Below are 14,770 nucleotides of genomic sequence, written 5' to 3'. Positions count from 1 at the left end.
TCTACTCTGGCCTATAGGGTCGCTGTGAGTCGAAATCGACTCAACTGCACTGGGTTTTTTTTGGGGGGGAGGGGGGTTTGTATATATGTAAACTACGGGGCAGTTCTACTCTGTCCTATAGGGTCACTATGAGTCGGAATCAACTCGAGGGCACTGGGTACTGGGTTTATATATAAACTGATTTTTCACATTCTAATCTGGACTTAGCTTGAAATAGAAACCATTGATAATAAACAATTTTTATAGCAGTGAAAGTGAACTTCAAGGTTCAGTTCCTGAATTCCCAAACCCATGTCATTCTAGCTTTATGCTCATGGTTTCCTGAGGTCCTAAAAGACGTTTGGTATCTCTGCTTTACAGAGAGAATCAGATTTGATAGAATACGGGGCCCATATATATAACCCCATTATCTCCACAAGTATCTATAATTTTCTCTTTTCCTCATTCTAAATGTTTCTAGAGATATCAATTCTGTAGTATTATTTAATTTTAATAGTTAAGAAAAGAGAAATCTACTTACAGCCGATCAACATGACACAAATTGAAAAGATTTTCTCCGAATTGGTGTTAGGAGACACATTCCCAAATCCTACACTGGTTAAACTGCTGAAAGTAAAATAAAGTGCTGTGACATATTTGTCTTTTATGGATGGTCCAGAACTTGAATCACTGTCATTGTAACGTTTCCCGATTTGTAGTCCTAAGGTATCCAGCCATCCAATTTTGTCAGTCAGGTAGGGCCTTTCGACATTCCCAATCGCATACCAAATGCAAGCCAGCCAGTGAGCAATCAGGGCAAATATGCACATTAAGAGCATCAGGACAGCAGCACCGTATTCCGAGTATCGATCGAGTTTCCTGGCCACTCGCACAAGACGAAGGAGTCGAGCTGTCTTCAAAAGACCAATTAATGTTGTTGTCTGTGGAAACAAATGTTCACGATTAGAAATAGTTGATAAACAATTCAAAGTATATTCCTGTGAAGTAAAGAAAGTTGAAACAACACAGTAACACTGAGTATATTTGAATTAAGTATTAAGCTTCTTTCTTTTTTTTTTTTTTTTTAAGATTTTACCCATTTTGGAAAATACTTTGAAAGTGTGTGGCACAGTAATTGAATATTTTGACATGTGAGACCCTTGGGCAGAGGATCTGCTTATCTTCTTTTATGCTCTGACCAAGTGTCTTGCACTGGACTATTGTTGCTGTTGTTCACTGCCTTCTAGTCCCTAGGCGATGTTGACTCATGGTGAGCCCACAAGTGCAGAGCACAACTGCTCCGCAGGGTTTTTAAGGCTGTAACCTTTTGGAGGCAGATCACTAGGTGCTTCTGGGAGGGTTTGAACCGCCAGCCTTCTTGGCTAGTAGTCAAGCACTTAACGTTTTTGCCACCCAGCAGCCTTCTTCAGTACCTACGTAATTGGTAGTCAATAAACCATTCATTCACCAAGAAAACATTCCTATGTGTTACTGTGTGCCTATCAAGGACCACACGTGGTTTGAGATTACAGTGTTGAAGAAAAACACAAGTTTGTTTTTCTAGTAGAGAGAGAGAATTATTTAACAGAGAGGAGAAAGCATCATCTCTAATGAAGAGAAGGAAAGTTCTTTCCCTAATGAGAGGAGACTGATATTTTTTAAATAAACAAATAAGATAATTTTAGATAGTGAAAAGTGCAATGATGATAATAAAATAGAGTAAGATGATAGAGGGCATGTGGACTGTGGATTGGGGTTGGGATCACTTTAGAAAGGAAGTTCAAGGGAGGCCTTTCTGAAGAGCAGGCAGCTGAGTTGAGAGAGACTTGCATAAAGAGAAGGGGTCAGTCAAGCAGATAACTATGTGAACACTTATTCAAGGATTGCACGCATGTATTTGGCACTATATTTAAACGCATTTTTCTTTGTAAATGTGTTAAATTAATAAATTGTTTCTTGATATCTCAATGATATTATAATTGTATTTTGGCTTTTAGTTGTGACATGTATAACTAATTGCATGATTATAACTGACCAGGTATCTAATGATAGGACACTTCCATATAATAACAGGGTACTTAAATGGTTGTTTGGACTTGAAATCTGATAAGTACAAATTACAAGTTCATTTTTTAGGTTTCCTAAATAATGTCAACTATAAGTAGTATATAATTCGCAAGGCATATAATTATTCCATAGTTACACGGTGTTTACCAATCAATTATTGAGTCATTTTATCTGTTCATTGTTGGTGTTTATTTCACAAAATACATGCAAATGCATTAAGAACACTTACATCTTAATTAAAGAAATAACACATGGCTTAACTACCACCCGTATTGATTAATACCGCCTTGGTGAAAAAAGAGCACTAAGTAGCAGAAAAACCTTTTAATTAAAATGCTGTTTTTTTTTTTCCCTGTGCCATAGTAGCCACAGGGGGTAGAGGGGAAGTTCTTCAATCTCCCCTGAATTCTTTCCAGTTAGTGTTAGAAACCCTCTGGAAGTGAGAGGAGCTTGGGTAGTTGAGCCATGCTTATCACAACTGGATTCCAGTTTTTGCTCATTTTGGGATGTACAGAGAGGTGAGTTGTTGTTTCCAGTGCTAAGTTATTATTTTCATGATAATGATGAAAATAATGATGAAGTACATTTTTTTCTCTCTCACAGATATGAAAGTATGTATCTTAATGAAAGAATTTTTAAAATAATTTTGAAAAAATGATTCTGCTTTATTTTTAGTAAGCATTTTCAAGAATCTTACATTTAAAATAGTTTATTTCAGAGTCTTACTGTCTAAAACCTCTCCTTATGTGTAGGTGAAAAGAATTACTCTTTTATAAAGGAGGAAATATAAATATGTAATTTTTTAGCATCAACTACATGGTTGTCAGAATGAATCATCCCTGATACTCTCTATTCAATCCATCATTCTGTCCTGTTTGTCAAGAAATATTTGAGTACAAATGGGGAAATAGAAACAGTAGCGGATAACAAATTACATGACTTTATGCTCATGTTTTGCTTTAGGTGTCTTTTCAATTCCCTCTCAGCTCTGGTACTTGCTGTCTACAATATTCAATAAATTACCCAGCAAAACTCACTACCAGTGAAACTAGTTTCTAGTCTTTTGTTCAGCTGAGTCACATGATGTCTATATTTCTAAGGACACATTCACTAATACAAAGAGCTATATTTTGAGTATGCAAAGATCCCTGGGGAATCACCTAACTTATCATTCCTTTATTCATAGCAAACCTCCAAATTCTTACAAATGGCTTTTAGAGAGAAGGAAACTTCTTTAGAAACTCATTCTAATATTTAACAGCTTTTACACTTGAGACCATTTTATTTTTTTTTTTATAATTAACATTCTATTATACTGCAATTTGAACTCAGTTTCTCTTTAGTTACAGTGACATAGAATACTGGTTATCAAATAATTCTAGATAGAAGTAGGCAAACATCACAGATAACAAATATGGATGTTATATTTAAAAAATGGGACTTAGACGTGTCCTGAGAAATATTTAACCAAAATTCTACCCTATGCCATCTCTAGCAAATATGGTCAATAGATCACATATAAATGATGAATAAATGATCAACTGAAAGCAAAATTTTTTTTTAAGTGGAGTGCTCTTATATTTCCTTACCCACCCAGTGCCGTCTAGTCGATTCCGACTCATAGCGACCCTATAGGACAGAGTAGAACTGCCCTGTAGAGTTTCCAAGGAGTTAAAAAAAATTATACCATTTGGAATCTTATATCTCCCATTTGTCAAGTTACAGATTTTTGAAGACATGACCAAGAGCTCTAACATAAGTCACTGGAAATTTCTGCCTTCATTCCCAGAAACAATCTACTCTAAAGACAGAGACATAGATACTTTACGTGTACACATGTATATGCATATACATCTCCAGAGTGTGGCTTGTTGTTTATATTTGAACATGTGTATGTCTGATGTTTTAGAAATTCATTTCCAACGGACTAAGTTATCTACTGAAAATATTGGGTTCAGGATGAAAACTGACAAGATTATCAGAATTTTTATATGGATGCCTGCTAAGTTTTTTCCTCATGCCCACTCCGTTATTCATCTATCGGACTAATTGAAGCAAATGTATAAATGTGAATAGAAACTCCTATTTTCTTTTGAAAGTTTTCCTAAAGAGTACTGCAGGTGTTTAGATTTCAAAGTCTTCTCTTCTTTGGATTCAGGATTCATGAAAATTATCAGTAAATTTTCTGAGGAGAGATGACAACAAAGCAAATAATTATTCAGGAGAACACTAATTTTTTAGGGAACGAAGAAATTAATGAAGCATGCAACTAAACAGAGTACTGTACATTCTAACTGTTAATATCTCGGAAAGTAAGATTTGCTACAGATAGGGAAAATAAGGGGAAATTTGAGGCAGATAATCAAAAGTTGACTTTTTGGAGCCAATAATATTATTCCTTTGCTTCAGTGATATTGAGGTAATTTAGCATAGTGGTTGATCATGTAAAAATGAGGAAATTGACAATCTTCCCCTAGGTCTGTCTAGATAGACTTAACAGAAAGATATTAATGGCATAGACAAGACCAGTTATTGGTAGTATTCATTTTCTTCAAAATGTTTTTGACATTATGTAATATACTCTAGTTATTAGTAGGTGATATGCATTACTTAAGCTAAAATACTTAAATGAGCCATTTGGAAAATGATTAATTTAGAGCATAGTGTCTGCTCTAGCAGAAATTATTATGTTGAGTTATTCTCTTAGCATTGGTAAAATAATGTAGATTCAAAATTCAAAAAATTTTCCACTCCAGAGTTAAATGTAAATAAAAGAAAAATGTTAAAATAGCTTATCATCTAGGGCAGTTGTCAAGGAAGACATTAATATTTTAATTGACATTAACAAAAATATTTTCTCTAAGAAAATCCATGATGCTGTGATGCACAGAAGAAAACATTTTACCAATGCCATTAAAATGAAGGAATTAAGAAATCATAACTGTTCTTATTTTTAGCTGAAAATCACCTCCATTTGTTTATTAATATACTTATGTATTTATTTAGGAAAAATATCTACCTATGAGGACAAAACCCATCTCCTGAACATTCTCTCTAGCCTAGATATGGCCACTGGAACTTGTATATCTAAATAGTGGAACCAATCATAACACTCAAAAATGCATACTTAAAGGCTTCACTTCAGATCTACCTCTATATTCTTTTAAAAGATCCACAGTGAAACTAATGCACGGACTTGGTATAAAAGCGCTGATTCAAGCCAAACTTTACCATGATTATCTTTAATTTTTAATTGAATGACTCTCATTTCATTTTCTTATAACAGTCACATCTATATCTCTCTAGTTATCCATGCAGTGTCTAACTCCCACCTCCAGTTGCTACAAGCCATCTTTGTTTGAATGACTAATAGGCATCTCAAACTTAACATGGCCACAATAGGAATTTCTCCCCTACAACACGCTTTTTTTTCTCCCCAGGTTTTCCTCACTGGATAAATATATCACATCTGTAAAACTTGCTTAAGCCAAAAATAAAAAATAAAAGATGAACCAACCAATAACAAAAGTCTTGGAACTTACCCTTGATTCTGTTTTTTCTCGTATTCCTCCATACAATATTTAATCCATCAACAAGTACTGACTGCTAACCTCCAAAATATATCCTAAATTTGTCTAGTTCATTTCTATCACCACTATGTAGTCCAACCTGTTGTCTTGTCCCTCCTACATTACAGCATAGGCTCTAAAACAGTTTCCCTGCTTCTACCCTGAATATCCATTCTGAAGACATGAGACTGTACAATCTTTCCAAGAGTCAATCAGATAATGTCATTACTACTTCTCTGTGGAAAGAATAAGCTCCAAGCCCCGTGGCTCTACGTGATTCAGTCCCTGTCTCAGCCTTCTTATGTTCTAGCACTCCATGCATGCCTCACTTGTGGTTCGTGTGGCTGCACTGGCCTTCTTTCTGTTCTTCTAACATGCCAAGCTTGTTCCCAAATTGGGCCTTTACTAGTATTTCCCTCTGTTTGAAATATTCTGCATTGAAGTTTCATGTAGCTGGTTCCTTTTGGTCAAGTCTCAACTCAAATATTACCTCTTCAGTAGCCCTTCCTTATATCCACCCCATCCCAGTCATTCTCTGTCAAATGCACCTGGTGTGTTTTCAGTATAGCATTTATCCTTTACTGAAGTCATCCTGCTCAGTTATTTGTTGGTTCATCAATATTGTTTGCCTTCTGCTGCCAGTACACCCCACCCCACCCCAATCTCTTCCCCAATCTTAGAGTATAAGTTGGTGGAGAATAGAGACTTTTCTTGTTTACTTCTGAATCTCCAAATCCACTTGTTATCCTTGATGCCTAACTGCTTCTCCCCACCATGTACCCCAGGCAACTATGTTTTGCAACCCAATAGCTGTCTTTCAAAACATTTCCTTTCTACCTCTCATTTTTTTCAGGGTCCCTTTAATCTGAAATTAGCTAATGTGAATAACCTCTATAAGATAATAATAGACACGCAATAAACGTTTGTTGAATAAATGAATAATTAAGATACTTATGGATAATGTGATAATGTATTAGTTTTTGAAGGGACATTAATTCAAAGAGATGGGATGGAGAAGGAAAGTAACCTCTGGCAAGCAAGTACCACATGTTTGTTACTGGGCTAGTATCTTTATACATGCTGGGTTTTTTCTTCTAAAAATCACAAAAAACTCAAGTCCCACCATTTTACAGAAAAGAAATAAAGTCTTAAATGAGTTAAACAACTTGCCTAAATACATCAAGTAAGTGTTAGAGAAGAGAATCAAACCCAGGTGAGTCTGACGTCAAAGCCAGGATCCTCTCAGTATCACATCACCTCTTAAACAGGGTGAGATGCAGCTTCATTAACATGAAGAGAATTCATGCAGTCACACAGGAGCTGAGCACTGGCATTGCTTTCTCTCAAGCCAGCTTCACCTTTTCCTTGATGCTGCGTGATAAAGGTGACCTGGATACCCTATTTTCCTAAGACTATCATCCTAAACTAATGCAAATCATGTACCTTTTCTCTTATTTCATCTTGCTAGGAGGAAGGCCTATTAGAAATAATGATCATTTTAACTACACATTTTAATGTAATTTTATTATTTTCAGTGATATGGTAAATGAAATTAAACTAATCAAGTATTGAATCCTAGAAATTCTTTCTGAATGGTTATAATTAGCATACCCAAATGCTTCCTGGTTTGTTATTGATTAAAAGTCATAAGTATATCAATTTCTCCTAACAGTCCTATTTGCCTGTTTATGTACTCATTCTTTCATTTCACTAAGCTGGTGTACGTATTTTAAATTTTGTAGGAGTGAGGTTTTATTCAATTACTTATCAATAAGAGCTTATTTGTTATAATTACGTGGGTCACCCACTGTAAGAAACACATGAAGATGAAGATTAAAAAAAAAAAAATCAGGTTCTCTTAATTAAACTCAGGAGAATCTAATATTAAAAGTTCAACTAGTTTAACATCAACTTAGTATTTTCCTAATAATGTTATATGTATTATCTCATTAGAGTCTCAAAAAAAAAAAAAAAAAACAAAAAACAAAATTTGCGACAGGAAGGTATTATTATGGCATTATCACCTTTTTTCAGATGAGGAAGGTCAGGCTTCAGATACTGCCTAAGGCTTGTAGTGGAGTGACTGTTACAATCCAGGAACAACATCTTGTTCTTCTGTCCTGTTTTTAAATGCCTCACAGTTTGACAGGCATGTTCTATAAGAGAGAGTTTACTTCTAAGCCTACATTTAGTTTCCCCTTGGCAAAGGAAGTTCTTTAGCCCTGAGGCCTTAATTGGCCAGGAAGCAACCCTTTGAAGGGATTTTTTCTATTTGGTCTTCCCTTGCAAAACAAATAAAAACTTTGGTGGTGGGTGGTTCTTAGGGAGAAAAGGATTCTAAATTTCAAAAATTCAACACATTGAGGTTATTATCTTTCTCAAGCCACTCCTTTAGAACTACTTTCACATCTTCTGTAAATATTTCCATCGTAGAATCCAGGAAAATTATTTACAATAAAAATTAGTGGCAGTTGAATGAAGGCACTTACCTTCTTTTGAATCGATATCTTCGAGAATCTGATGTAAAGTTATGGGCCCTTTACCCAGAAAATGCACTCAACATGTACTTTTCATATTTTCTTAAAGCTACTGACTTTATAAGGTATTGGGAACACAAAAGAAGTACTTTCCAATCTATATGTTATTTAAGAGAAAGGGCATTGAACAAAACATTTCAGGAGGTGCCCTCTTGCACATAATTTAGACAAAAAAACAAGTCCCTGCTGTCTCAAATCAGTTAAAAAAACAAAGAGAGATTCTTAATGTTTGACAGTTTCATACCCATGAAGTTAAATGTAAAGGCTTTACCTCCTGGAAAAATGCTGTGTGCTGTGTATTACTTGTCTCAAAGTTTAATTTGTTGTTTAAGAAATGGATGTCTTTAGGATTTTTTAGCAAAAAACAGAAAGCAAAACAAAACAAAAATCTGAATGACTTGTAGTGTTGAATGGTTCCATTTCATTTTGTAACATCTCCAATGAAAAAGAATTTCATCTGTGAGATATGGAAAGTTTGTAAAGGAACTTTTATTTTTTTTGCAGTTAAATAGATTAACTTTTATGATTGCAATCTTTCAGAAAATAAGATTCTTAACAGCTCTTACCTCATCAGAGCCCGATCCAAAAATCAACAAGTCAAAGGGAATTGCTGCAACCATGTCAATCAGGAACCAGCCTTTGAAGTAGTGTATTGCTATTTTGGCCGGATCACTTACCACTTCTTCATTCTGATTTACATATGTTGTTCTGAAGTTTATTAGAATATCTATGATAAACATAATATCCACAATCAAGTCTACCACATTTAAAGGGCTACACGAATAGCCACATTCTCGTCTTTTCTGTTCTTCTCTGTCATTGAGGAGAAAAGCTGCAGAATAGGGGGTGAATATAGCAGTGTATATGACCAAGAGCAGAATAAGCCAATCCCAGACTGCCTTGAAAGGACTGTAGTGCAATATCGTAAACTTGTTGATGCGTGGCGTCTGTAGTTTGTATTCCGGCAGGACATCTGCTCCTAAAGAGAGAACCTAAGTATAGAAAAGAAGACCATATGCTACATAAAATGTCATTATTTAATCTGGCAAACCTATAAAAACATTAGGGTAATTATGCAGCAAAATTTATTAAAAGGATTCAAGTAATTTTGAAGTATGTATGAAAACACCCATACATTTAAAGGAACCCATATATTTGGCCCATGCAAACTTCATTGATATTTCTTGATACACATGCTTTTCATTGAAATATAATGACTATTGTCACTGAGGTGCTGAGGGATAGTTATTGGTTCCTTTGGAATATACTACTACTCAGAAATATAAATACATGGCTGTTTTTAGAAAATTATAAATCAGTTTTGATACAGGAGTAATTCAGTTTTGACACCTAAGAAAAGATTGGCTGTAATGAATCCTGCAGTCTACCAGGATCCATGGTCACATTTAACTTACATTTACTTAATATGTAATTAAACTCTGATAAATTAAACGCAAGTCATTCAAATCCTTAATGTAGCAGAATTTTCTCACCTGAAATTTGTTTTTAACATTAAAAAAAAGCAAATGAAATAAGAATAAACACATAACAGTTTTTTTCCTAAAGAAGTTGAAGAGAATATTTTATATTCTGAGATAAATATACTTTTACCTCAAATCCTCCATCCACATCTAGAGAATTGTGAAAGGAGAATGGTACAATATTGATCTGGAAATGTTGCAGGATTCTTAGGCACCACGGGATGCTTAGCCTCTAAGATTGATTCTACTTAATAAGGCATGGGGTAGGCTAAACTGTTTTACCTTTTAGGGCCTTAGTTTATCTGAAAAAAATGAGAGTTAAAATTGAATTGTGACTTTATCAGGTAGAAAAGAACATGAGTTGTGATTTTAGACTGAGTTTCAAAAACCAAGTTTGAAACAAAAACATTATCTGGCTAGCCAGTAAATGTGATTACTCTTAATATAGGGGGTTTAATAAATTTAAAATTTTTGATGGTGCCACAAATGGCATAGGTAGGCATTTTTTAAAGTGAAGGTGGATTGTAATCTTAATTTCTATGAATAACCCACATATCATATGCAATGACTCTAATTTTACTAAGTGCATTTTTTTTACACTAGATTATTCTAAACACAGCTAATATGTTATCAGCTTTGTAGTGTGGACCTTGGGGAATACTCCAGTGGTTAGCCAAAGGATGTTATTTCTGTGTTCTTGGTAATTCTGTCCATGTTGGCTTTAACTTGATTATAATAATAAATTATTATCTCAGGCAAATTTCAATTTTATGTCGTATTTTCTTTGTCGTATCTCAGATATTTTTAAAAATATATGACCAGTTGCCACAACTTTTTAAAAAAGAACTTGAGAAGCTAATTAACAACCCCAAATGACGTACAATAAGACTTTTAAATATGGCAAAACAAAAGAGTTCAGCTAAAATAGGCATAGGTGCTTCTAGACAACAGATAAATTGATTTAATAAGCTTTGGAAAAACAAAACGAAACAAAACAAAGAGGCTAACCATTTATAACTGGACCAGAGTAAATTTGAACCAACCAGTTTATGGGGAAAATGGGGCTTTAATTTTGAACAGCATGAGAAATGATAGGAGTTAATTTTTAGCACACATACACACACAAATCTAGAAATAAAGTCAGGTAACTATTTTTGACATTAGAAATCCCCAGAACCCAAAATACATATATAATATACATGTACAAGACTTTCAAAATCCAATAAGAATAATGTTTGGATTATTTGTCATTTGATAAGAGCAGATTAATAGCACAGAAAACCAATGTAGGACGTTTTGGTCTGGAAGGAATTGAATCAACTCTCAAAGCACCATCATGTAACTCTCCTGTCTCAAAACCCAGCAACAGTAAGTACAAAATAAAATCCAAAACCTTATTCTGACTTTCAAAGTTATCTAAAGTTTGGTCTCATTCTCTTTCCAGGCCCCTCTCTCATTAGATTCCTCTATGCACACGGTGTCCTTTAGGGAAACCAGACTACAATTTTTGAGCTGCCGAGATCTTTCTAAAACCCCAAATACATAAATAATTTTTTCTTATAAGAAAAGATCATCCAAAGAGAATAACAACAACAACAACAAATGTCTTTTTTAAGACAGGGATATTTGCCTGAGCTTGCTCACTGTTTATGTGACATGCTTCTGATATCAACCAACCTCCCAGAAAGGGCAATTCAAGTACCTGTTTTAGCAAAAGTATAAGCTAGAATGCATCACACACCTTGGAGCTGCCCCTGACTAGTGAAAACTGTTGATGAAACCCTCTCCATTCCACATACATAGACATTCATTAAGGAGCCCTCGTGGTGCAATGGTTAAGAACTTGGCAGCTAACCAAAAGGTTCTTGGTTTAAAACCACAGTGGCTTGTGGGAGAAAAGACCTGGCAATCTGCTTCTTTGATGATTACAGCCTAGGAATCCCTGTGGGACAGTTCTACTCTGTTCTAGAGGGTCACAATGATTTGGAATCAACTCTACGGCACACAACAGACGTCCATTTAACATTTAGAAGACTACTGTGCTAAGAGCTGGAGATGTAAAAACTGGGAAGGTACTGTCCTTGATAACACAGAGTTTATGTTCTATTGAGAGAGACAGATCTGTAGGAAAATGGGAGCCCTTCTGAGACCCGCATAAAGAAGATGGCACTTGAACTGAGGTTTTCAGTAAAAGTTGGAAGAGTAAGCAGATGGGGGATGAGAAAGTTGAAAAGGAAAGGATATGCCAGGGGGAGGGAACAAGATGAACAAAGGTAGGCAGGCAGACATGAAATAATGTTATGTTTGTAGCAAAATTGTAAGCAGCCTTGTATTGCTGAAGGGTAAAATGTAAGAAAAGTAGCACTGGAAGACAGCGGTGGAGAGGGGCAGTGCTAGGCTGCTAAGGTCTTCTGTGACAAGATAGGGAGCTCAGACTTTGTCCCTTAGGCCAGGGTTTCTCACACTTGAGTAACACACAGACTCCTTTTAAAGAGGAAGACATCGCAGAACCCCAATGCTAACTTGCTAATATTATTTATAATGTTAGTTAAATATACATAAAAATAAAACTAGGTTGAAACTTATTTTGCTTATAGCTCTTAATATGATTAAAATGGAAACCAATGAATTACAAAAAATATTTACAAAACCAATGAGTTCAAATTATCATCACTTTCAATATTTGACATTTCTGTAGGTCAAAATGATTGAACATTGGCAATTTTGTATGGCTTCATCTAATAGATAAAATCCTTTTCTATATTTAATCTCAGTGTCCTGCAAAACTATGTTGTCAAAAGACTATTAAAAACTTCAAAGATTTGATTGCTATTTCAGGATAATCTAACTTAATCCTTAATGCAAACTCTGATCCTACCAAGCTTTGAAAGCCAATTTAAATAATGTTACTTGGCAACTCTATAAGGGTTTTGTTTACTTGAAGTTAAATTTACCTTTGAGGCATTATTGAATTCGGCATTAAATGATTACCTAGTCAAATTATTTCTGGAGTAGGGATTAGAAGGGTACTTCATTGCTTATATTCCAATATACCTATAATAGACAACCACTGTAATCTGGTATGTAGAAAAATGGAATATGTTTTGACAAAGCATCTACAGTAATTGGCATGGTACCATATGCTATGGGACAGGTTCTTTCGAATTCTATATGACTATGCACGTGTTACATGATCACTCAATTCTCTCACCACTTTTACTAGTGATGTGACTTCAAAAACTTTTATTTATACAGCATGCTTTAACATCATAAGGTCTTATTGTAAGTCCAAATGCAGTCATTTGGCACTGGATTCAGCACTCAGTTATTATTAGGTGCTTATCCTCGTGACTCAGGATATTATAATATTGTTTTAAGATAAATGAAATTTTAAGATTTTCCAAGAGAAATCATGGCCTTTTGAGAGTATTCCTTTCCATGGTTTGAGAATTGTTCAAAGTTACTAGGCAGGGAAATCAAGGTGGCCAAGTTTGGTTTTAGATAGCTGCATCTGGTAGTGGAATGGAGGAAGAACCAAAAACAAGCAGAATCACATATATATATATAGTCTGTCCATATAGTCCCTTTCCATAGGGCTTCCCCTGTGGTGTTTTCTGCAGAGTAGCAAGATTTCTCATGTGGAAGCTGAGTACTTACAAGTAGGCAGTGGAAACTTTTAGTCCTCTTAAAGTCAAGTTCTAGAACTAGCACAACATAACTTCTGTCATAGTCTATTGGCCAAAGCAGTCCAGGACAGCCCAGATTCAAAAAAAGTAGAGGAACAGCTTCCATCTCTTGATGAGGAAATGGCATATGTGTTTAGGAAGAGAAGGAATCAATTGTGTCCATCTTATAGACAAGCTTTCACAGGAATTATTGACAATTATTGTTTTCAGTTGTGACAATGATATTGTAGATTATATTTTTAAAAATTGCTCTTACCTTTTAGGGATACATAGTGAAATATTGATGGGTGAAATGTGGGGTTTGCTTTGATATAATCCAGAGTTGGGGGTGCAGGGAGGGGAGAGAAGTGCTGGTTATATACAACAACATTGACTGCCTGTTGATTATTACTGAAATTGGGTGATGGGTAGGTAGTATTCTATTTTTATAACACACTTAGAATTTTTCACAATACAAAGTTAGAAAATAATTCTAGAATCTCAGTCAGAAATGTCTAAAATATTTAAAGAGATGGAAATTAACTTCTTGATGGGATAAAAACAAACAAACAAAAAAACTAAACCTCCATCTACAAACATTACAGGGCTCAGCCCTATCAGAATTAATTTAGTTCGTGTTAGGCAAGTATGGATTCCTGTTTACACAGCAGAATGTTTACTTTTCCCTTTGCACATCTAATTCATATTATGTAGACCTCCATTTAGCCACACAAACTGTACACAATCTTGACTCTACCCAGGCTTGAACTATTTGCCATCAAATTGATGGTTGTGACAAACCATGTTACAAAAGACTGTTGAAGGGCCTGGTAAAGTCTGCAGATATTGATTCTCTGAGTGTACTTAGCTGCATTGCCTCATCGGGTGAATTAAAATACAGCCACATTTTGGAGACTCATCAGGTTCAGCCTCGTGCTGAAATATTTTTACTTTTTTAGAGTTTCATGTTAAAACTTCAAGCTTTCATTCTGCATTGATAGAAGCAGTATATGTTGCATTTTTTTCCCACAGAACTACCACTAAATGCAATGTTTAAAGTCTTTTCTGTAAAGATTTATATTATACATTTCTTTTAGAATCCATTTATAGAAAAAAAAAATCATCTCTTTTGAGGAACCGAAAGGATTTTTCTGTTTTATTTTTAAAGAACTGACAATATTAGTTATTTCATTAATTATAGTTTTTTTTTTTTTTTTTGCCACCTTATAGGAAACCTTATTAGTTTAGAATTTCAGGACATTTATTTCTATTTCCACTTACATTGTTTTAGTTGTTCTATTTCCCTTTAGTGCTAGAAATGAATCTTTTTTTTTTTTTAATGTCACCTTATGTCTCTTTGGAAATAGAGGATAAGTGTACAAGTCACAAATTACAATAAGTTAAAATTAATCATGACAATGCTTTGGAACTGTATTGATGGAAATGAAATGTTAGGTAGGTAAAATTTGTTT

General features: G+C 34.7%; 1 protein-coding gene across 2 annotated transcripts in view; it reads right to left on the bottom strand.

Moving 5' to 3' along the window:
* KCNH7 (potassium voltage-gated channel subfamily H member 7) overlaps positions 1 to 14,770 on the bottom strand; it is a 561,862-nt gene that overhangs the window by 62,126 nt on the left and 484,966 nt on the right. For both annotated transcript variants that reach the window (XM_003405825.4, XM_010586280.3), the window contains 2 exons: positions 8,719 to 9,144; positions 521 to 920 (listed from right to left, as the gene is read on the bottom strand). In XM_003405825.4, the coding sequence (XP_003405873.1) occupies positions 521 to 920; positions 8,719 to 9,144 (826 nt within the window). The remainder of the gene's footprint in view (positions 1 to 520; positions 921 to 8,718; positions 9,145 to 14,770) is intronic.

This window comes from Loxodonta africana, chromosome 6, assembly GCF_030014295.1.
Source record: "Loxodonta africana isolate mLoxAfr1 chromosome 6, mLoxAfr1.hap2, whole genome shotgun sequence".
Taxonomy (NCBI): Eukaryota; Metazoa; Chordata; class Mammalia; order Proboscidea; family Elephantidae; genus Loxodonta; species Loxodonta africana.
This window is presented reverse-complemented; position numbering and strand designations above follow the sequence as displayed.